This window comes from Onychomys torridus, chromosome 20, assembly GCF_903995425.1.
Source record: "Onychomys torridus chromosome 20, mOncTor1.1, whole genome shotgun sequence".
NCBI lineage: Eukaryota > Metazoa > Chordata > Mammalia > Rodentia > Cricetidae > Onychomys > Onychomys torridus.
The window spans coordinates 45,655,804-45,679,521 of NC_050462.1; the positions used below are offsets into that span (position 1 = coordinate 45,655,804).

The 23,718-nt window shown below is 47.6% G+C and overlaps 1 protein-coding gene and 1 pseudogene across 4 annotated transcripts in view; one reads left to right on the forward strand and one right to left on the reverse strand.

Moving 5' to 3' along the window:
• Positions 1 to 22,089, reverse strand: part of Os9 (OS9 endoplasmic reticulum lectin) — a 32,448-nt gene extending 10,359 nt beyond the window's left edge. For all 4 annotated transcript variants that reach the window (XM_036169762.1, XM_036169760.1, XM_036169761.1 and 1 more), the window contains exons 1-5: positions 21,868 to 22,089; positions 21,283 to 21,459; positions 20,439 to 20,502; positions 20,237 to 20,313; positions 19,913 to 20,011 (exon numbers count right to left, since the gene is read on the reverse strand). In XM_036169762.1, coding sequence (XP_036025655.1) covers positions 19,913 to 20,011; positions 20,237 to 20,313; positions 20,439 to 20,502; positions 21,283 to 21,459; positions 21,868 to 22,029 — 579 coding nt within the window. In that variant the 5' untranslated portion in view covers positions 22,030 to 22,089. The remainder of the gene's footprint in view (positions 1 to 19,912; positions 20,012 to 20,236; positions 20,314 to 20,438; positions 20,503 to 21,282; positions 21,460 to 21,867) is intronic.
• On the forward strand, positions 2,878 to 3,328 carry LOC118570968 (annotated as a pseudogene).
• Positions 22,090 to 23,718: the final 1,629 nt, after the last annotated feature.

The following is a 23,718-nucleotide window of genomic DNA, read 5'->3' on the forward strand; positions in this document are numbered from 1 at the left end:
TTTATGCTGCCTTTGTTAAGTACATAGGGATGTGATACATTTGTTTATGCCTCCTTTGTTAAAGACTTAAAGATGTGATATATTTGTTTCACCTTGCCTGTCTAAGGCATCTGATAGGGCTAATAAAAACCTGAATGGGGCGGGGGGGGGGGGGGGGGGGAGGGGCTGGAGAGATGGCTCAGAGGTTAAGAGCACTGACTGCTCTTCCAGAGGTCCTGAGTTCAATTCCCAGCAACCACATGGTGGCTCACAACCATCTGTAATGAGATCTGGCGCCCTCTTCTGGCCTGCAGGGATACATGCTGATACATAATAAATAAATAAGTCTTAAAAAAACAAAACCTGAATGGCCAATAGCTAGGCAGGGGATAGGCGGGGTTGGCGGGCAGAGGGAATAACTAGGAGGAGACCAAGAGAGACAGAAAGGAACATCCAGGGGCCAGAAGCCAGGTAGGAAAGGTTAAAAAATCCCCAGGCAAAACGTGATGAAGAGAAACAGGATAATTGAAGTTATAAGAGCTAGCAAGAAATAAGAGCTATGATTAGACTGAGTATTCAATAGCAGTAAGTCTCCATGTCATGATCTGGGAGCTGGTTGGTGGCTCAAAAGAGAGCCTGTTACAATACCCTATTTCAAACAAGATGAAAGATGAGGACCAAGACCTGAACTTGTCCTCTGACCTCTACACACACCCCATGGCAAGTGCACACCCACAATCAGATTAACAAACTGAGATGCATGTCCGTCATCACAGCCTTTGGGAGGCTGAGGTTGGTTCAAGGCCAGTATCAGAGAGAGAGAGAGAGATTCTGGAATGTGGGGACAATGCATGACCAAATTGACTGTCTCAAGAATGAGAGGTTGGTTCAGTATTGGAAACCTATAAATCATGTAAGTTCAAACTAAAATAGCCTTAAGACATTAAGAAGGACGGATCACAATGACCAAATCTGATACTGTGTGGGAATTTTCCCCTTGGAATAATGTTTGGCTAACTTGGGATGAAATTAGAAAATGTGAACGATGTGAGTGGAGCTTTGTTTTGAGATGGTAACTTAGGCTAGGGATGTGGCCAGTGACTTGCCTAGCATGGGTTCGGTCTCCAACACTGCATGACATCTCATTATGTTCCCAGTCTGGCCTTGAACTCCGAGGCTCAGTGATCTTCCCGCCTCAGCCTTCCAAACAGTGAAGCTTACAGGTGTGTGTGGTCACTATGCCCAGCACTGGTGAGAATGCCAAGTGAGAAACCAGAGAAACCACACTTCAAACACAAACGTCCTCTAAAGAGCAAGCGTGTGCTGGTACACACTTACAATCCCAGCACGAGAGTAGGAGGGAGATCAGGAGTCCAAGGTCATGTCTAGCTTTTTTTTTTTTTTTAAGACTTATTTATTTATTATGTATACAGCATGTATGACTGCAGGCCAGAAGAGGGCAGCAGAGCAGATCTCATTACAGATGGTTGTGAGCCACCACATGGGTGCTGGGAATTGAACTCAGGACCTCTGGAAGAGCAGTCAGTGCTCTTAACCTATGAGCCATCTCTCCAGCCCATGTCTAGCTTCATAACAAGTTCAAGACCAGCCTAAGCTACACGAGATCCTATGCTAAAACCCCCAAAGAACCAGCAGCCACTGCATGGGGTCGTCCAGGAAGTCTGGATGCCCAGGGCATCCACTGTGTCTCGGGTCTCACACCGAAGTGAGTGTGCCTGTCCACTTAACCTAAAACTCAAGCTTGTGCTGTCTGGTGTGGCCTTAGGTTCTTTAGTGAGGCCTCAGTGCGCAAGCCTGGTCTCGGTTTGCACAAGGAGGGTCCCTGCTGGGCTAGCCTGGTAATTCACCAAAATGGCAAACACAGCAGGACAGGCACCCAGTATGAGTCCTCCAGACCTTTTAGAACACATAGAGTTGGTTTTTGGCCACATATATGTGAACCTACAAGAAGGGTATAGATACAAAGGGAACAAGTGGTGTTCAGCAAGGAACACCCCAGCAGGTCCCCACGGCGAACCTGGATCTACTGTGTCACCCGGCATGCTGTTGGTGCTGTAGACAAAGCCAGGCAAGCTTCTTGCCAAGAGTATGAACCTGCAGACTGAGCACATGAAACGTGATTGGCAGCTTCCTGAACAGGAAGGAAGACGGAGAAAAGAAGGCCAAAGAATAAGACACCTGGTTCAACAGCAGCGCTGGGCAGCACCCAAAGCAGCTCCTGGACTGACAGGAAGTGGCCAGTTCCTTGTCACTGTGGCTCACTGCAGGGAACAAAAAGCCCATATTGTAAGCAAAGGGAAGCAAAAGACCATGGCCAACCCCACACAAATACCAAAAGAGTCTCGACAGAAAAAGCCATTCACTGGGAGCTCATCGGTTAAGAGCACTGGCTACTACTCTCCCAGAGGACCTGGGTTCAATTCCCAGCACCTTCATGGCAGCCCACAACTGTCTCTAACTCCAGTCCCAGGGGATCTGACACCTTCATACCAACACACATAAAATTTTTAAAAAATTTTTTAAAAAAGAAAAAGAAGGGCTGGAGAGATGGCTCGGAGGTTAAGAGCACTGACTGCTCTTCCAAAGGTCCTGAGTTCAATACCCAGCAACCACATGGTGGCTCACAACCATCTGTAATAAGATCTGGCGCCCTCTTCTGGCCTGCAGGAATATAGGCAGGCAGGACACTGTATACATGATAAATAAATCTTTAAAAAGAAAAAGAAAAAGCCATTCACATTGCAGAGAACATCGATCTTGCCTACAACAGCCTCTTAAACCAAGGCAAAGACATCAAAAGCAAAACACTCGTGTTTAGACAGACACTAAGAACCGAGTTCCTAAACGACGTAGAAACTGAAAATGCTTTTCGACAAGATGGCGCCGAAGGTTGGGAAGGAAGCTCCTGACCTTCCCAAGGCCAAAGCGAAGGCCTTGGAAGTGAAGAAGGGGGTGCTGAAAGGCGTCCACAGCCACAAAAAGAAGATCCGCATGTCACCCACGTTCCGGCGGCCCAGGAGAAACAAGCTTGACCGCTGTGGCATCATCAGATTGCCCTGACCACTGAGTCAGCCAGGAAGAAGACAGAAGATAACGACACACTTGTGTTCATTGTGGATGTCAAGGCCAACAAGCACCAGATCAAACAGGCTGGGAAGAGACTCTGTGACACCGATGTGGCCAAAGTCAACACCCTCATAAGGCCTGATAGAGAGAAGAAGGCGTGTGTATTCGGTTGGCTCCTGATCATGATGTTGCCAGCAAAACTGGGATCATCTAAACTGAGTCCAGCTGGCTAATTCTAAATATACTTTTTCACCATAAAAAATTAAAACAATAAAGAAAAAGAAAAGAAGGAAAAGGAATTATACTGAAAGTGTACGTATCTCACATTGAAACTGGAGGGATGCAGCCAAACAGTATTCTGGCCAAAGTGAATAGCTGTAAGAGCACAGTTAGGAAAGAAGAGCCTGGCGGTTAGCGAGGGAGACGTTCTGCTCAGGAAGTTACAGGCGGACCGGAAGTCGAAGCCACAGATTCAGGCCTCAGGACCACAGTGGGGGAAAGTTCTAAAGCTAACAGGATGGTCGCTGACACACACAGACCAGTCACAGGCAAAGAAGAAAAGTGTAAAGGAGCAGGGCGGTGGTGGCGCACGCCTTTAACCCCAGCACTCGAGACAGAGGCAGACTATGAATCTCTGAGTTCGAGGCCAGCCTGGTCTACTGAGTGAATTCCAGGGCAGCCAGAGCTACACAGAGAGACCCTGTCTTGAAAAACAAAAACAAAGCCGGGTGGTGGTGGCGCACGCCTTTAACCCCAGCACTTCGAGGCAGAGCCAAGCGGATCTCTGTGAGTTCAAGGCCAGCCTGGTCTCCAAAGCGAGTTCCAGGAAAGATGCAAAGCTACACAGAGAAACCCTGTCTCAAAAAACCAAAACAAACAAACAAACAAACAAAGTGTAAAGGGGATACAAGACACTTATTCGCTTGTTTTAAGATATAGCCCTGGCTGTCCTGGAACTCTTAATTTAAACCACTGATCTTCCTGCCTCTGCCTCCTAAGTGACTCTTAGACAAGAGACTTTTTGTTGTTGTTGTTGTTGTTGTTTGTTTTCTGAGACAGGGTTTCTCTGTGTAGTTTTGGCACCTTTCCTGGATCTCACTCTGTAGACCAGGCTGGCCTCAAACTCACAGAGATCCGCCTGCCTCTGCCTCCCAATTAAAGGCGTGCGCCACCACCGCCCGGCTGACAAGAAACTCTTGAAGACAAATAAACTTACATATCTTTTCTTAGGAGAAATGCAAAATGAAACCATTCTAAGAAAGAATTCTTTATCTGATGCATAGTCAATGATTAGCCAACTTCCAAAGGTTTAAAAATACAGCAGGCTGGCAGCAGGGCTGTGTAGACAGACACTGACGTTCTTACACACTGAGGAGAGTGTGCTCCTAAGTAGGGTAATTTGGCAGCACATATCCAAATCACACAAGTCTCCTTCCAGGAATACAATCTGCATATACTCTATAGGTACAAGAACACTGTTCACTGCAGCAACTCTGGGTTAATAAAAGATTGAAGACAACCTACAAATCCATCCATAGGGAACCGTTTAAATGATGGTGCAGATGTGTAACAAAAAAAAAAAATGTGTGGAGAGAGTCGCAGATACATGCCTACACACACATTTTAAAAGTCTCTGTGGGCTGGCAGGATGGCTCAGAGGGTCAAAGTTCTTGCTGTGCAAGTCTGGCGACTTGAATTTGATCCCTGAAACTCATGGTGGAAGGAATGAACAGCTTTTCAAAAGTCCCCTGACTTCCACACTCGCACTGTGGCACGTGTGTGTGTGTGTGTGTGTGTGTGTGTGTGTGTGTGTACCCTCACACACGCTCTCTGTCTGATAAATAAAAAGGTTTAAAAAGATTTTTTATTCTACATGTATGTTTTGACAGTGTTTGTGTATGTGTGCCACATGAGTGCCTAGTGCCTGTGGAGGCCAGAAGAGGGCGCCAGTCTCTCTGGAACTGGAGTTACAGGTGGTTGTGGGCAGCTGCGTGGGAGCAGTAATCAAATCCAGTCCCCTGCAAAAGCAGTAAAGCCCTTGACCACTGAGCCATCTCTCCAGCCCCCAACAAAAAGGTGTTGTTGTTTTTAACCCTCAAAGCCCTGTTTTGTTTTTTAATGATTTATTTTTGTGTCAGGCCCCTTGGAATTGGAGTAACAATGGCCATGAGTCACCATGTGGGTGCTAGGACCTGCATCTGGGCCCTCTGCAAGAGCAGCAAGTGCTCTTAACCCATGAGCCATCTCCCCAGCCCCAACTGCAATTGATGAAAGCCTCACTGTGCAGCAAACTCAGTCTCCTGCTTGCACCAGGGTGTGGTTCTGCGACAGGTACTTACTAGCCCCTGGAAAACTCTGGGTTTAGTCCCAGCACTGGAGGGAAAATGTCCTACATTCACAAAATAAGGGTGCTGGAGAGATGGCTCAGTGGTTAAGAGCACTGGCTGCTCTTCCAGAGGATCATTTAGAACCCAGCATCCACATGGCACCTCACAACTCCAGTTCCAGGGTATCTGACCCCTCTTACAGCCTTTTTGGGCACTGCACACATGTGGTGCACAGACTTACACACAAAACATCCATACACATAAAATAAAAATGAAGCTGGGCGGTGGTGGCGCACGCCTTTAATCCCAGCACTCAGGAGGCAGAGGCAGGTGGATCTCTGTGAGTTCGAGGCCAGCCTGGTCTACAGAGCCTAGTTCCAGAACAGCCAGAGCTATACAAAGAAACCCTGTCTCAAAAGAAAAAAAAAATCTTTAAACAGGAACTTAAAAAAAAAAACTCATAAAATAAGCACTATATATATATATACACATATATATCTCCTGGGGCCAGAGAGATGGCCCAGCGGTGAAGAGCACTTACTGCTCTATCAGAGAACTGGAGTTCAGATCTAGCACTCACAGCAGGGTAGCTCAGACATCAGTAACTCTAGCTCCAGGCTGTCTCCGTGGGCATCTGCACACACATGTGCATATACACACATAAATAAATTTTTTAAAAAAGGAAGTAAAAAATTATCCCTATAGGTTTTGTTGTACATTTGTTGAAGGGAGGGGGCTGCTTTACAGGATTCCATTCTTTAAGAATATCTAACAAACTGTTCCAGAGAATCAAAGAAAGGGGGGCGGGGTTACTCAGACTGGAGAAGAAGCCCTACAGGAGAACTGGACCAGCTAACCTAGAACAGCAGCAAAGCAACAGGGAGAGGTGGGGGACAGGAGAGAGGGAGGGAGGGAGGGAGGGAGAGAGAGACAGAGAGAGGGAGGGAGGGAGAGAGAGAGAGAGAGAGAGAGAGACTGCCTCAAGAAGGTGGACAAGAGCCAACTCCCAAAGCTGTCCTCTGACACCCACATGCATGCATACTCTAGATCAATCAATTAATTTGTTTTTTTTTAAATCAGGTGTGTTCCTCAAAAGAGTTTATGAAATTAACATACATGGATGCCAAAACAAAACAAGGACGATACAAAAAAGAAAACTAAAGACCAATTTACTCATGACAGCTACACAAAGTCAATTAAAATACATCATGACATCAGACGGAAGTGTCTGCCCGGTGAGAGGACACGTGATCCAGGCCCGACCCCCTGAGTTCACTCCCGGGGGATCCACAGGAGCGGGAGTTGGCCTCTCATCTCCACATGTGGCACACACATAAGTACACACACACAATAAATAAAACATAGAGCTGGGCGGTGATGGTGCACGCCTTTGATCCCAGTACTCGGGAGGCAGAGACAGGCAGATCTCTGAGTTTGAGGCCAGCCTGGCCTACAAATCGAGTTCCAGGCCAGCCAGGGCTGCAAGAGAAATCTTGTCTTTAAAATAAAAAAAAAAGTGAAAAGATGACCCTCGGAGTAGGATCTGTCAAGAGGTTATTATCCTGATATACAAGGAACTCACACAACACAACATCCAGAACCAGATGACTTGGTTAAAAATGAGCAACAAATCCAGCAGCATCCCTGATCTAAAAAAGAAGGAAAAGGGCAACAGACCAATTGACTATTTCACAAAAGCAGATAAACAAACCACCAACAAATGTTTTTTAAAATGTTCATCGTCTCTAGTTATCAGGGACATGCAAACTGAAACCACCACGAGATGTCACCTCACTCCAGATGGAACCGTTTTAACAAAAGAAAAGATGCCAACAGCTGGCCAGCTGTGGAGAACAGGCATCCTTACTGCTGATGGGATCGTAAATTACTGCAGCCATTACTAGTGTGGAGATTCCTGAACAAATTAAGAAATAAGACTGTCGTATGATCCTGAAGGGAAGATGTGCTGCCGACGGGTTGCAGACGTACCACAGGTGGTAGACTGTGTGCCTAGCACCACAGAGCTGTACTTTGAATGCCCAGGCCCACATAAACAGGGCATGATGGTTCACACACTTGGGAGGTAAATGCAGGAGAATTCGGAGTTCAAGGCCATCCTCAGCTATATAGTAAGTCTGAGGCCACCCTATGCTACATGAAACCTGTCTCAAATAAATATATATATAGAGAAAAAGCATGCTGAAGAGACATACTACAACACAGTTTTAACAGTCACGATATGGGGCTAGTCTAAGTGTCTATCAAATGATAGATGGACAAAATGTCTGGCGTAAGGGGCTGGGGAGATGGCTCATTTGGAAAGGTGCCCACACCCTGGCTGTTTGATGGCCAGCCAGGACAGCTGAACTGATGAGCTACAGAGTCAGTGGGAGACCTGTCTCAAAAAATAAGGTGCGGAGGGCTGACGAGAAAGCTCAACAGATAAAGGCGCCTGTTACCAAGCCTGACCATCTAAGCCCGGGCCCCAGGACCCCAACAGAGGAAGGAGAGAACTGACTCCTGAAAGTTGTCCCGACTCTCACATGCACACTGTGGCGGAGGACCTGGGTTCGGCTCCCAGCACCCACATGGTGGTTACAAGCATCTGTAACTCCAGTCCCAGGGGATCTGATGCCCTCTTCTGACCTCCTTGGGTACTAGGCACACATGGTACAAAGACATAGTGTAAGCCAAAACATATACATAAAAATAAAAATAAACGTTTTTTAAAAAATGGTACAGAGTGATAGAATAAGACACTCAATATGGAAGCCAGATGGTGGTGACAAACACACCTTTAATCCCAGCACTCGGGAGGCAGAGGCAGGCGGATCTCTGTGAGTTTGAGGCCAGCCTGGGCTACAGAGTGAGTCTAGGACAGCTGCACAAAGAAACTCTGTCTCAAAAATCCAAAAAAAAAAAAGACACCCTACAAATACACTCACACACACAAAAGCGCATGTGCACACACATACAAGAATATGTACATATGTATCTACCATACACACAATGTAGCTTAATTGTACAACAGAATGCTATCCTGCCATAAAAGGATAAAATCTTGTTGCTTGTAACATTGTGGATGGACTGGAGTTATTCTCCTAAGTAAAAGAAACCAGACACAGAAAGACAGGTACCTCATGATCTCACTCACATGTTTAAAACTGAAAAAACAACAACAAACAACTGAAAACACTGTAAACTGGCCTTACAGAGGTGAGCGTGTTAAAAGTGGTTTTTCAGGGGCAGGGGAGAGTAGGTCAGAGGCAGGGAGAGAAGCTGAGTAACTGCCATGGCTCTACCGTCAGGAGAGCCGAGGCCTGTGGTCCCACCGTGCAGCAGGCGATACAGGCAGCGGCCATGTCCTGCGCTTGCTTCTGTTCTCTTATTTTGAGACAGGGTTTTCACTGTGTGAATCACATGTCTACGTCTAATTTCCTCACTCAGACACCAGGCATGAGCATGCACAGAGCTACACGTGCAAGCAGGACACCCGTACGAATAATAGACAAGTAAATAAGTCCCAGAGGCCCACCTGCATCTTAGAAGTCTGCACAGCCAAGGAAACAGTGAGTGAACATCCACCCTGGCAGCCTTGGGGAGCTGCAAATCAAACCCCACAAGACTCCATCCGACCCTACCCTGAACGGTGGCCATAAACAAGTGTCTGCAGATGCCGCAAGGAATGGAGACATCCAGCCACCAGACATCAGAACAGAGGCTCCTCAAACTCTAAAAGCAGCCGGGCGTGGTGGCACACGCCTTGAGCCCCAGCACGCCGGAGGCAGAGACAGGCGGATCTGTGTGAGTTTGAGGCCAGCTTGGTCTACAGAGTGTGTTCTGGGTCATCAAGGGTACACACTGAGGCCCTATCTCAACAAACAAAATGTGTAAGTAAAAAATATATTATCTATGCCCTAACCACACCACTCCTGGGCATTCACCAGGACTCTAAGCCAACACACACTGAGATCCTTGCAGATCAATGCTTGCTTCAGCTCTATGCACTACAGCTAAGTCTAAGTGAAAAAAAAAAAAAAAAAAGACCCAGAGGAATGGATAAAGAAAATGTGGTTTGTACACACACGATTGAATTACTTCTCAGCCATAGAAAAACAAAGATATGGGCTGGAGAGATGGCTCAGAGGTTAAGAGCACCGGCTGCTCTTCCAGAGGTCCTGAGTTCAATTCCCAGCAACCACATAATGGCTCACAACCATCTGTAATGGGATCTGATGCCCTCTTCTGGCCTGCAGGTATACATGCAGACAGAACACCATGTAAATAAATAAATCTTAAAAAACAACAACAACAACAACAAAACAACTGGTGCACACTTTTAATCCCAACACTCGGGAGGCAGAGCCAGGCGGATCTCTGTGAGTTCGAGGCCAGCCTGGGCTACAGAGTGAGATCCAGGAAAGGCGCAAAGCTACACGGAGAAACCCTGTCTCAAAAAACAAAACCAAACCAAACAAAACCCACCACCAACAAAGATATGCTGTGTCTTAGTCAGTGTTCTGTTGCTGTGCAGAGATGCCATGATCAACAAAACTCTTATTACAGAAAGCATTTACTGGAGGCTTGTTTACAGTTCAGAGGCTCAGTCCATCATGGTGGGGAGCATGGTGGTGTGCTGGAGCAGTGGTTAGGAGCTTTACATCCTGATGCACAGGCAGTGAGAGCTTGGGCCTGGTGTGGGCTTTTGAAACCCCCAAATCCATCCCCACTCCCTCCAACAAGGCCACACCTCCTAGACCTTCTAACCCTCCCAAGTAGTTCTACCTCCCGGTGACTAAGCTTCAAGTACACGAGACTTTGGGGACCATTCTTCCCTTTCATACCCCGACCCAGACAGGGTTTCTCTGTGTAGCCCAGGCTGTCCTGCATCTCGCTCTGTAGACCAGGCTGGCCTCGAACTCACAGAGATCCTCCTGTCTCTGCCTCCCGAGTGCTGGGATTAAAGGTGTGCACCACCACCACCGTCCGGCCCTTTATTTAAACATGATTGTGACCATACATTACTACAGAAATGTAGCGAATAGACAAAGAGCTTTAGGATACAACTCAACTCACTATATAAAAGAATCAAAGATGGGAATTCCATACCACCCATCACGAAAATGACCAGCCAACTGGAACACCATTAAACTTCACTCTCCCGATAAAGGGCAGCTTAAAAACCAAACCCAAACAGCAAAAAACACCTGCAGGAAAACATGCTAGAATGAAAGGTCCCCTATAGTGGGGACGGGGTTAGAGAGGTGCTCAGCAGTTACAGGCACCTGTTCTTGCAGGGAACCTGGATTTTGCTCCGGCAGCCACGTGGCAGCTCATAGCCATAACTTCACCTCCAGGGGAGCCAGTGTCCTCTTCCTCCCGGGCATGCATGTGGTGTACACATACACACACACACACACAGCATTCATATATATAAAAAAAGACAAGTAAATCTAACAAAGTCAGGGGAGAGCTGGGAGATGGCTCTACAAGCATCGGTGCCCGAGTGCAGACCCCCATCTTCCACACGAGGCTCTGGCACAGCAGCATGCACCTGTAATCCCAGCCCTGGGGATGGAGAGACAGGTAGATAGATCCCTGGAGCACTGGCCAGTCAAATCAGTGAGCTCTGGGTTCGGTGTGAGACCCTGCTCAAAAGATTAAGGCGGGCAGTGATAGAGAAAGACAGCAACCTCCAGCCTCTCTGCCTGTGCCTACACATACACACAAACATGTGCATACAACACACAACACACACAGACACAAATGTACAAAAATATTAAATCAGGAACAAGTCAAGGATGCCCCCCAGGGCCAGCTCTATTACTCCAGAGGCATACAAAAATGAAATGTGTAAGGGTTAAAAAGAAACCCAGGCCAGGTATTGTGGTGCATGCCTTTAATCCCAGTAGCCCAGAGACGGAGGCAGATAGATAGATATCCATGCATCTGAGGCTAGCCTGGTCTACATAGTAAGTTCTGGGTCTTTTAGGGGTTCATCGTGAGACCTGATTCAATTTTTAAAAAATTCACAAGACAGAAATGAGACCCATTTAGGTGTGGTAGACACGCCTATATCCCAGCACTCAGTAGGCTGAGGCAGGAGGATCATGGGCACAAGGCCAGCTCAACTACATAGCAAGACTATCTCAACAAAGAGGTGGGCTGGAGAGATGGCTCAGCGGTTAAGCACACTGGCTGCTCTTACAGCGGACCCAGGTTTGGTTCCCAGCACCCACAGGGGGGTTCACAACCATCTGTAATACCAGTTCCCGGGGATCCGACGCCCTCTTTGGCTTCTGTGGGCACTGCATGCATGTGGCACACAGATACACAAAAAGAAAGAAAACTAATAACTGGGCTTGGAGAGACAGCTCAGAGGGTGTGGTGGTTTGAACAAGAACAGCTCCCGAAGGCCCATGTGTGTGAATGCTTAGTACAGGGAGTGAGCCGTTAGAAAGAACTAGAAGGATTAGGAGGTGTGGCCTTGCTGAAGGAAGCCTGGCACTGCAACTGTAAGCCAGACCACCAACGAGAAGCTTTCCTGTACAAAGTTGCCTGGTCAGGGTATCTTCACAGCGAGAGAACACTAAGATACTGGGCAAACACTTGAAGTACAAGCCTGGCGGCCTGAGCTACCTGGGACTCCTCCAAGTGTCCATTGGCCTCCAAACACTCACTATGGCTGCCTGCCCCCCCCCCCCCCCCGCCATACTGCCCCCGGCCATAGGCACACACGTATCTTACACACATACACATACAATCATAATAGTCTTTGTTTTGTTTTCTTTTCTTTTTTTGAGACAGGGTTTCTTTTGTGTCACAGCCTTGGTGGTTGGTCCTCAAACTCACTTTGCAGACCAGGCTGGCTTCACACAATGTTTTCAATTAAAAAAGTGTCACAGAAAGTGTAGGGAAGTCCGGCCCCTCAGGATCGCCAGAGGGATGGGAAACACAGCAGCAGATCCTTAAACACTGACCAACTGCAGCAGTCCAATTCCACTCCTAGGTGGGGACCAATCAAACCCTGAAAACACAGTCAGACGGGCATGTGTGCACCCACATCGCTCACAACAGCTCAAAGGTGGTGACACTCAAGTGTACATCCACATCAGTCACAACAGCTCAAAGGTGGTGACACTCAGGTGTGCATCCACATCACTCACAACAACTCAAAGGTGGTGACACTCAGGTGTACATCCACATCGCTCAAAACAACTCAAAGGTGGTGACACTCAGGTGTGCACCCAGTGATAAATGAACGAGCAGACACGTGGGATGTTTATAGAAGGTGGAACATGAAGCCACCGAAGGAACAGATCTCCATAAATACTACATCATGGTTGAAAACAATACACTGGAACAAATACTTTATAATCCTACTTGTATGATGTGCTGGCGAGTTTTATGTCAACTTGACATAAGCTAGAATCGCCAGAGGAGGGAACCTCAATTGAGAAAACACCTCAATTGGAGGTAAGCCTGTAGGGCATCTTCTTCATTAGTGATTGATGGCGGAGGATCTAGGCCCTTGTGGGAGGTGCCATTCCTGGGCTGAGGAAGCCGTGGTGAGCAAGCCAGTAAACAGCCCTCCTCCACGGCCTCTGTATCAGCTCCTGCCTCCAGGGTCCCGCCCTGCTTGAGTCCTGCCCTGACTTCCTTTAGTGATGAACAGTGCTGTGGAAGTGTGAGCCAGATAAACCCTTTCTGCCCCAGCTCGCTTTTGGTCATGATGTTTCGTGGCAGCAACAGGAACCCTGACTAAGGCACATGAGGTACTTAGAATTGGCATATCCATCCAGGGAAAAGCAGAAGGAAGCTGGGAAGTGAGGAACGGGGAATGACCACTTATGGAGAAGTACTTCTGTTGGGAATGATGCAAAGGTTCTGGAAACAGTAACAATGGGTATACAACATTGGGAATATACCCAGTGCCACCACGCTGTGCACCTGAGTGTAAGATTGGTAACTTGGGTAGTATGAATTCTTTCCCACAATAAAAATAATAAGACACTAAAAGGATGCCTCTGCATCCAAAAGGCAGGTCACCGAATAAAGGGGCAATGGCTCTGACTCATTCATAGGACAGGTGTTCCTATAAGACACGGTTCTGTGTCTTGTTTCCCCAGGGAACCTGTACCTTGCCCAGTGACCCCCACGGCAGCAATGAGCATCAGAACATCAACTAAGGGCACTTGCGAGGCAGAGGCAGGCAGATCTCTGTGAGTTCAAGGCCAGCCTGGGCTACAGAGTTCCAGGACAGCCAGGGCTACACAGAGAGTCCCTATCTTGAAACAAAACAAACAAAAAGCCCAAACCCAAGAATGTATATTTTCTGTGATGTATGTATATTTATAATAAAAATACATAGAAAAGGTCAATTGCACTCTCTAGAAGGAGGGGGAGGTTAGGTTTTTACTGTGCATTGGCATCTTAACTCCCCTCTCCAAACAGAACATAGACTGGATGTAGAGGTGCATTTCTGTAATTCCAGAACCCAGGAGGCAGAGACTGGAGGATCACATGTTTGAGGTTGGGCTTGGCTATATAGCAAGGCCCTATTTCAAAAACCCTCTTCCCAAGGCCAAAACATTGACAACAGCAAGAGAGATTTCAAAGCAAATATGGCAAAATAGCAACATCAATCCTCTTGGAAGTAGCCTGCTTTGTTTGAGGCTTGTCATAATTAAGAAGAAGAAAAAACAGCCTGTGATATTGCTAGAATCATAAATATCTGATAGGGATCCATTTTCATTTAATCCCATATTGCTAAACCAGATCTCAAGCTCCACAGAGACTACATCATCATCATCATCATCATCATCATCATCATCATCATCATCATTTACTTTTAAGATAGAGTCTCACTCCATAGCCTGGGCACACACCCTTGAAACTGCTTCAGGAGAGACCACCAATGACCATTCTCACACTCCAGGGTGCCGGTCAGGGTGACAGGGAGCAAAGGACTCACACTTTCACCCAGTGCCCTTCATACCACGTGCCTGCCTGGATCTTACTAAATGCCTATGACCACCCACAGCTGTTGAGTCTTCTTCCTCTTTGAAAGTTAAGATGTAGTCAACAGCATGGCCCTGTCCTTCCTTGAAATCTGTCCTTCCTGGGTCCTGTGTCACAGTATCACTTTCTGAGGCCACTTCTTAGGAAAGTTTCTCTCTCTGCTTGCTCTTTAGAATGCTATGATGGCTTCCTCAGACATCTGGTCCAGGCTTGTCTCCAACTCTCAATCCTCCTGCCTCAGCTTTAGGGTTAGGTTTGGATTACAGGTGCAAGTCAACACGTCCAGCTTTTATCCTACTTTCTCAACTATTTCATCAGTGTGTTTTACCCACACCCATGGCTTCTACATCTACAGATGAGGATCACTCCCTGGCTGTGATGTGATCTCTCCAGATCTACAGATCTTCCTTCTCTTGGAAATCTCCGCTCCCACCCATGCCTGAAAGTCACTAAAGTATCATGGAAAACCAAACTCACCACTTCCCTTTGCCACACTCCTCCTCCGCCCACCATCTACCCAAGAATCACTCTCAAATCTTTTCTCCTATGCTGTTGACTTTTCTCTAACCCCCTCTCCAGAAGTCCGCTTTTCACCCCTGGGTCATCTTTATTTCTCATCTGGATTACCATATTACCTAACTGATTGCTCAATCGTTGGTTATAAGCCAGAGCAAACATGTCTCGTCACTCTATTTGTTACCCACTTCCCACTGTCTTGTGGGCATCCAGGCTCAGCCCAAGAACAGAGCTGGCACTGCCATATCTGATGGGAATGGCAGAAACCATGAGGCCAGCTCAGCTGTCTGACAACAATCCGGCAAAGCTGAGTCACATGATGGCTGCCATGGCACCTTTGGTTTTCCACCTGTTGCATACTTGGGAGACTTTTAATATTTGTACAATTTGGAGATATTGGATTGATGGAAAATGTCTTCTATATCATTTATGCCTTCTCCAAGGATTATTGCTTTTAAATTTCCCCAGGAAAGTCCTGAGCATACTACCTCTCCTGCTTTGTTTTGTTTTGTTTTGTTTTTGTTTTTGTTTTTTGTTTTTCAAGACAGGGTTTCTCTGTATAGCTTTGCGCCTTTCCTGGAACTCACTCTGTAGCCCAGGCTGGCCTTGAACTCACAGAGATCCTCCTGCCTCTGCCTCCCAAGTGCTTGGATTAAAGGCTTGTGCCACCACCACCGGGCCCTCTCCACTTTTAGGGAGATATCCTTATCTACTTGAAGATCTTCCTTACACCTTGGAAGTTGTGGCACACATAAAGAAGCCAGAGGTCTCTTTATGAGGCTATGAGACGACACTCTTGAAACATCTGTCCCTGTACTTACTTAGGAACAACATAATCAAAACAAAGTAAACTTAAAAAGGTCAACAAGATTCAGTGCGCTAGAGGAGTTGGCCACAGATCAGATTGCAAGCCTCTTCCCGCTGTCCACTCAGGCAATTACATGACATGTACAACAACCAAGTTAGATTGGCTGGAGTTACCTTTTCCCTACACAGAGACCTATATTAAAGTATGAAATGGAAAATTGATAAACAAATGAGATGTCAAGGTCTCCCTTTCTTAGAAAAGTTAGCACAAGCTGAACCACTCTGTTGCCATATGTCCAAAGAACAGAATGCCAGGATCAGACATATAAACAAAGTCTATAAGGATATAAAATATAAACATTGTATTATGCCAGAATTTAAATAATAACTGCAGCAGCTTTGGCCTGAGGATTTTTCTTGGGCACTCTGATCATTAAGAGTTAATAATATTACAGGTGGTAGCAGCGGCGGCACATGCCTTTCATCCCAGCACTTGGGAGGCAAAGCCAGGTGGATTTCTGTGAGTTCGAGGCCAGCCTGGTCTATAGAGCGAGTTCCAGGACAGGCACCAAAACTACACAGAGAAACTCTGTCTCAAAAAACAACAACAACAACAACAACAACAACAAAAAAAAAAGAGTTAATAATGCACTGCTTGGGACAATGGCAATCTGCCTGGGCTGGCCTGGAAATGTTTTTTTTTTTTTTTTTTGTCTAGCATCCTTGAAGCAACCAGAGTTATTGGCCTGAGAACAGGCTGTCATATGCCTCTAGATTCTTTAAAATTGGGTTATTGGGTTAATGAGTAAAAATAATCTGTTTATCAAAGATGTCCAAACTTGAGGGAAAACGATTGGAAAAGATAACTCTGCTCTGTCATAATTTATCAATGATGACTAAAAATGAGCAAGAGGAAGTGAAACACATGTCCAAAAACAAAAATGGTATGACCTATGTTTTGGAACAACATGAATATAACCCTGCTTACCGAATTTTGCATCAATAAAGAAACACTGGCTGTTAGTCAGTCAGTCCGGCTGCAAGATTCTCCTCACCACTGTGCCTGGCTCACTCCTTCCCTTGCCGACTCCTTACATCCTCTCTGGACCTGTCACCTGGCTCTGGCTCCCAGCACGAAGCCGCTCGAAACCTAAGTCCTGTCTCCTAACAGAACCCACTTCCATCCCATATCCTTCCTCAGGATGAACGCTTCCCATCACTGTGACTCAGTTCCCGGATCACACCATTGCCTTTGACTCCAAAGCCTTCTTTCTGCACCTGACAGCCCTTCCCGCCCGCCAGGGCCGCCTCCTCGCTCCCTCTCTGCTACACCTGCTGCCGACACTTGTGTTAATTATCAGTTCAAAGGTCACTTTCTTAGTAGGCCTTCCTTCTACCTCCCACTCAGCTCCCCTGCCTGCCTTCCTGTGGTGCACATCTCACCTGGAATGGTACTGATCCTGCTTCACCCTGTTCAGTGAACACCGGTCTCCTAAGGACATAGACTATGACTCAGCCACCTTTCTATCCCAAGGTACAGGGCGTGTGTTCAGTGGACAGGGGAAGATGCCATACAGCCAAATGTTAGGATACAATCAAGTGTGAATCACTGAAGGAACAAAACAGACTTTTGGGGTGAGTCAGCCAAGGTAACATTTGAGGCATCAAGGTAACATCAGGCATGGTGGCGCAGGCCTTTAATCCCAGCACTTGAGAGGCAGAGGCAAGAAAATCTATGAGTTCGAGGCCAGCCTGGTCTACACAGAGTGTTCCAGGACAGCCAAAGCTACATAGTGACCCTGTCTCAAAAAGGAAAAAGGAAGGAAGGAAAGAAAGAAACATTTGAACTCGCTGTGATTCATTCTGTTCACTGAGTGAATACTTGGGCACCATCCCAGGAACTGGGAGAAACCGGACAGGCATGGACCCCCCTTCTTGGGGCTCTTTTTAGTGTAGATATTACACAGGAGCATCTCAGGCCATACATGCTCCTTTGTTTCTGAGACAGGCTTTCATTCTGTAACCCAGAATGGCCTAGAACTCACGATGGAGCCCAGGCTGACCCCAAACTTGGCAGTCATCCCCTGTCTCAGACTCCTAAGTGCTGGGATTATAGGACTGAGCCCTCCCATGGCCAATTTATGATACTGATATTGAAGACTATAAAACACTATAAATGCTTACCAGGATGAAAGGGGACCTGTGTTTGTGTATCTGTACAAGGTATCATTCAAGTACAACCTGAATGGAGAAACAGAGCCAGCCATTCAAAGAACGCTACACCGTTCCCGGCAGAGGGACAAGGCCACTGTGACAGAAACACTACGCATATTTTTATCTCCAGCCTAGATTTTGCTTTGAATCACAGAGCTAATTGCAACTGCAGATCACCAGTGGGATGTCTGACAGGCCTCTGACCTCCATATGCACAAGCCCAACCCATCTTCCTTCTTCAACCTGCTCCTTCACACTGTAATAAATGACAATTCTACCATTTGCAGCGGCTGACGACAAAATGGTCACAACCATCCTTAACTCTGCCCCATGTCCAACTCAACAACACATCTCATTGTTCCACCACCAGACTATATCTACAGCATGGTGGGGAGCCGATATAAGCAAAATACAATGATACACACATCTGAAAATGTCATGAGGGGCTTGAGAGACGGCTTGGTGGTTAAGAGAACATACTGCTCTTGCAGAAGACCCAGATTCGGTTTCCAGGACCCATAATGGGGGGCTCACTACTGCCTGCAACTCCAGTCCCAGGGGATCTGACTCCCTCTGGCCTCTGAGGGTGGGTACCTGCACACATGGTGCACATAAACTCATTCAGGAGCACACACACATATGCCTACATATTTTTTAAAAAGCTTTAAAACAGAAGCTGGAGAGATGGCTCAGTGGTTAAGACCACTGGCTGCTCTTCCAGAGGACCTGGGTTCAAGTTCCAGCACCCATATGGCAGAAACTCCAGTTCCAGGGGATCTGAAATCCTCACAGACATATACACAGGTAAAACACCAATGCACATTTAAAAAAAAAAAGTTTAAAAGCAGTTTCTTTTTTAAGTGTTATAATAAGACCTACTCTTTTATATAAAATTAATTTAAAATTTTAAAGAACAAAATAAATCCAGAATTTGACTGTTTCCTATCCCTTCCCAGCACCACTCAGTCTCTGCGGAAGCACTGGGAGTTTCGGTGACGCAGAGGCACTGCCTGGTTTCCGGGACCAGGCAGGGGTGGCAGCAGATGTGGACAGCAGCACAGCAGAGCCAGCTCACCCCACCTCACAGGGAGCCAGACGGTCCACGTCACACTGAGAGCTTGACTCAGGCATGGAGGGAGTAATTCATGCAATGATAACTGCTAACATCGAACGCTTCTTCCCACTCTTGGGGTTGGGTGTCAATACTAGCGCACAATTGATTGTGCAAATCTATTTTACATAAAGCCAGTGCTGGTAGGTGTCTACGATGGTGTAGACTGAGAAGCTTTTCTACACGCATCCGCCTCTGCCTCCTGCCTGCCTGCCTCCACTCAGCGATCGGCCAGGAGGTAAGGACCACTGGTTAGGAGGCTATTGGCCAAGATGGTGAGAATTAAGAGTCCCAACCACAGGACACAAGAGGGTTTTCTTTTGTTTGTTAGTACAATATTTTGTCATGTAGTTCATGCAAGCCTTGAGCTCACAATGCTCCCACCTCAGCCTCCCAAATTACCGAGATTGCAGGTATATGCTAGCATACCCAACTGAAGAGAGGTTTTTGTTTTTGTGAAGCTATCTAGGAACTCACTAGGTAGATCAGGCTTGACCTCAAACTCAGGGATCGCCTGCCTCTGTCTCCACAGTGCTAGGATTAAAGGCCTGCACCACCACGCCACGCCCTGAAGAGTTAAGACCAGTGGCTCAATGCTACACCCAGAGCATGAAGAGTCAAAGCCAGACACTAACATTAGCAGCTCAGGTGATTGTAAGGAGGAATGCTGGGAAGATTAAATATGGCTGGAGGCACTGAGGGAAGCATATGGGAAATGCAGAATTAAATTACCTCTGAAAACCCAGACAATGGCATCTTGCTGCCAACTAGATCTGGGCCTGAAACCTGACTGCAGGGCCTGACTGCCTCCCTCCCAGAGATGTGAGACTGCTCTTCTTTTGAGTCTTACCCGAACTTCGGCCTCTCGGGGCCTCCCGTTGAGATCACATTTGGACCCGTTGCCGTAGGTCTGGCTGTGGTAGCGTTTCAACCGATGCTGCTTGGAGACCTGCAGGAAACATCAGGGAGGGTATGAGAAAAAGAAGTGACACAGAGGAGCGGCACCGGCCTCCCACAGGAACCTGGAGATCCCAGGACTCCAGATGCCAGGGGCCTTGGCCTTGATGGGCACCACACCCCAGGAAGCACACTAGCTAAATCTGGACTCCCCCCCCCCCCCATTGTGGCCTGAGCTCTCGGTCTGCAGCTCGGCCTGACCCCACACCCCTGTTACCTTGGCGGTTTCATCATCCCAGTTGAAGGCTGACTGATAGTAGCCGAGGTAGAGGACGTCACCTTTGATCTCTGAGTCTGTAAGAGAAGCCACGGTACAGCACATTATTCTCACTAAGAAGTCTAGAAGGAAGAGGACTGGCAGGGAGGTCACCTTCCACATCTGATGGTGAAGGCTTGGGGAAAATGTAAGAGCGAGTCACCTTCCATATGGTACTGCTGGATATGGCGTCCGTAACAGAATTCATACGTCCACCAGTCCTTGGTCTGACAATTGGAAAACAAAAACAACCAGGGGGCATGAAAATCCTTCTTTTTGAAACCACAGTCTCCTGGCTCCAAAACATATAAATTGCCATTTAGTTCCTATCCCCTCTGTCCTCTCTCATTCATTCTCCAGACTCTGTGAGCAGGGACAGCTGTCTTCCTTCCATGGCTGCAGATGCACAGCTAAAGTATGACTGCTTTCCACACCTGCCCTTCCTTTCTCTTTCTTTCTTTCTTTCTTTCTTTTTTTTTCTTTTTTTCTTTTTTTTTTTTGGTCAGGGCAGGGATGAGACAGGACCATGCTATGTGGTCCAGCCTGGGGTCACAGACAAGAGTCCCTCCCCGCCCTCCACAAAGGTAAGAAATCATGGTATCCTTGAAGCTCTCGGATGAAGAATCCCACAAGTTCAAGTAGTAATTGAACTTCTTCAACTACAGTGGAATCCTGAGATGAAGAGCGACAGGGGCAGATGCTGACATTCTGGGTGGGCCCCTGCTTCTCCGGTTCCACCTCCTCTAACCCCACCACGGCCCCTCTTTATTACTTTGATCTTGGTCCAACCTGTTTTGAGATCTTTTTTTGTAACCCTTCCCTACATCCAGCAAAGGGTCATTTGTGGATGCAAGAGTCTTTGCTCCTCCCGCTTCCTGTCTGTAAATATATCTAGTACACCAGTGGCCCCTTAACTTCCACAGCGGCCCCTCCTCGCCCCCCAGGACACGCTCCTTCCCTAGCACTCCAGTTCAAGACTACCTTCCACCCACCCCGGGTCCTTTCACCTTCAACAGACAGGGAGCATCTCGCATTGGGCTCAACAACTCTGGAACCCCGGGCCCTTGGTAAGCGGGTGCCTCTTCCTCCCTCTCACGCTGGAAGTGAATAGCTCCATCTGGTAGGCGGCACTCATAGCGCTGCTTATACTTGGAAGACACAACCACCACGTCTGAAGCCTGGCTCTGGGAAAGAAGGGTCGGGGAGGGGGGCAGGGAGGCAGAGGCTGGGATCGAGAACAACGAGATCCCTCTTCAGACCCTGGGGAAGTGCCCAGTCGGAAGAGAGAGTAAGCCGCACGCCCTCCAGCTGCGCGCGGGGAGCGGAGTCCAGGGCGCTCTCACTTCCCCACCGGGCAGCCTGGGTGCTTTCACCGCGACCGTCCATCCACCGCGGGAAGCCCCACCCCTGCCGGTGCCTGGTTCCCCCAGGGAACGGGTCTGCCTGCCTGCGATTCCCAGCAGTGCTGGAAGAACACCACCTACCCCTCTCCATCCCCTTATCTCCGGTGCCGGGCTCGCAGCTGCCCTTCCTCCTTTACCGTGCGCCAGCCCCTTCCTCTTGCACAGGACCCTCGCCCCGACACCCCTCACCTGCCCTCCCATGACAGGCAACGGCAGGATCTGGATCCCATAACGCATCTCACTCAGCTCCTCCAAATTCAGGCTCCCGACACCCCCCGCCAGAGGCGCAGGTAACAGGAGCCCCAGCAAAAGCAACCCCAACAGGCTGGACAGCAGCGTTTCCGCCGCCATCTTTCGTCCCGTCTTAGCTGGAGACGTTCCTTCCGCCCCGAACCTGGCAGCGGCCTCACCCGCCCATTAGCGCCCCGAGCTCTCATTGGCTGCTCGGCCCATCTCTCTTACGTAACCTATCCTCATTTGTAAACGTGGCGTCAAAGCCTCCAGGGAGGCGGATCACCACGGTGAGTGAAAAAAATCAGTCGCTGCTCATGATTGGCCAGAGATAACAGCCAATCATCAACGAGATTAAACCCCCTCCCCTCGCTCTTTATTCCCAGAGAGGCGTGGTCTTCTTCAGCCCGTTGTCTCTGCTCTCGCCTAGCCTAGCGCATCTGATTGCTTTTTCAGGTTATTTTTTGCAATGTGTGCCGCCCCCGTCGGGCAGAGTATTGAGGCGGATGGTGGGGAGGGGGATATCTTTGGAAGTAACTTAATTCCCTTTGCAAAACAATTACTATACAGAAGCATGCCATACGGAAGCATACTATACAGAAGCAAGTATATATACACGCATACTACTTTTAGGGCAACGAAATAATCCGTATCAAAACCGGAATTTGTCCGACAATAAAATTATCTTAAGGGGGCTGAGTGTGGTAGTGCATGCCTGCAATCTCAGCTCTAAGGAGAATTCAGGGTCATCCTCCTCCATATGGTGAGTTCCAGGCCAGCCTGGGATATATGAGAGCCTGTCTCAAATACAGACACGATGGTAGATGACTTGTTTAGCATGTGTGAATCCCTGGATGCAACACTCCCCACCCACCCACAGTATAAACCAAACATGCTGGTGTACACCTGGAATCCAAGTAGTCATCCTTGGCTACATGGAGTTTGGTCCAAGCCTGGAATACACAAGGCTCCGTCTCAAAAGAAGAGAGAATAATGGAGCCAAGAGTGGAGGCGGATGCCTATAATTACAGGCTGAGGCAAAAAGATGGACAGTTGGAGGCCAGCCCAGCTTATACATAGCAAAATCTTGAAGAAACAAAAAAACAAAACAAAACGGGTATGGGAGAGGAAGGAGAGCAGGGAGAGGAGAAAGGAGAAAAATAAAGGGGCTTCTAGTTAAAATTGGGGTAGGGCCTGGGATCTTGGGGAAATCATTTTTTTTTTTTTTTTTGGTCCACATCGTAAGGGAGAAAACTGTAAGAGCAATGAAAAGAGGGAATGAAACGGTGGTAGGAGCATTTGGAAGGTGAAAAGCAAACAGAATAGTGGCTGGTTTAGCAACCCTGAGAATATTAATTCCTAAATATTGTCAAATAAGAGCAATAGTATACCTTTGAGGGGGAAATATCAAAGATACTCTCATCAGGCTTCTGTTAAATGACATAGACACGAATCCTGCTATTACAATCCATGAGGCTGTCCTGGAACTCACTCTGCTCACTCTGTAGACCAGGCTGGGCTTGAACTCACAGAGATCCGCCTGCCTCATGGTGTGCACCACCATGCCCAGCTAAGACTTCACTCTTAAATACACAGAAGGTCAAGCATTATCTACTTAAGGAAAACCTTTTACTATACAAGAAAGAAACAAACCATCGAGTAAGAAAGGAAGAGCAAATGGGAGACTAGGGAGCTGACTGGGAGTCAGGGGCAGATGGGAAAGTGTTTCCGTATAAGCGTGAGGACCTGAGTTCAAGACCCAGCACTCAGAAAAGTCAGGCTCAGCCCACGGAGTCTGTAACTTCAGCT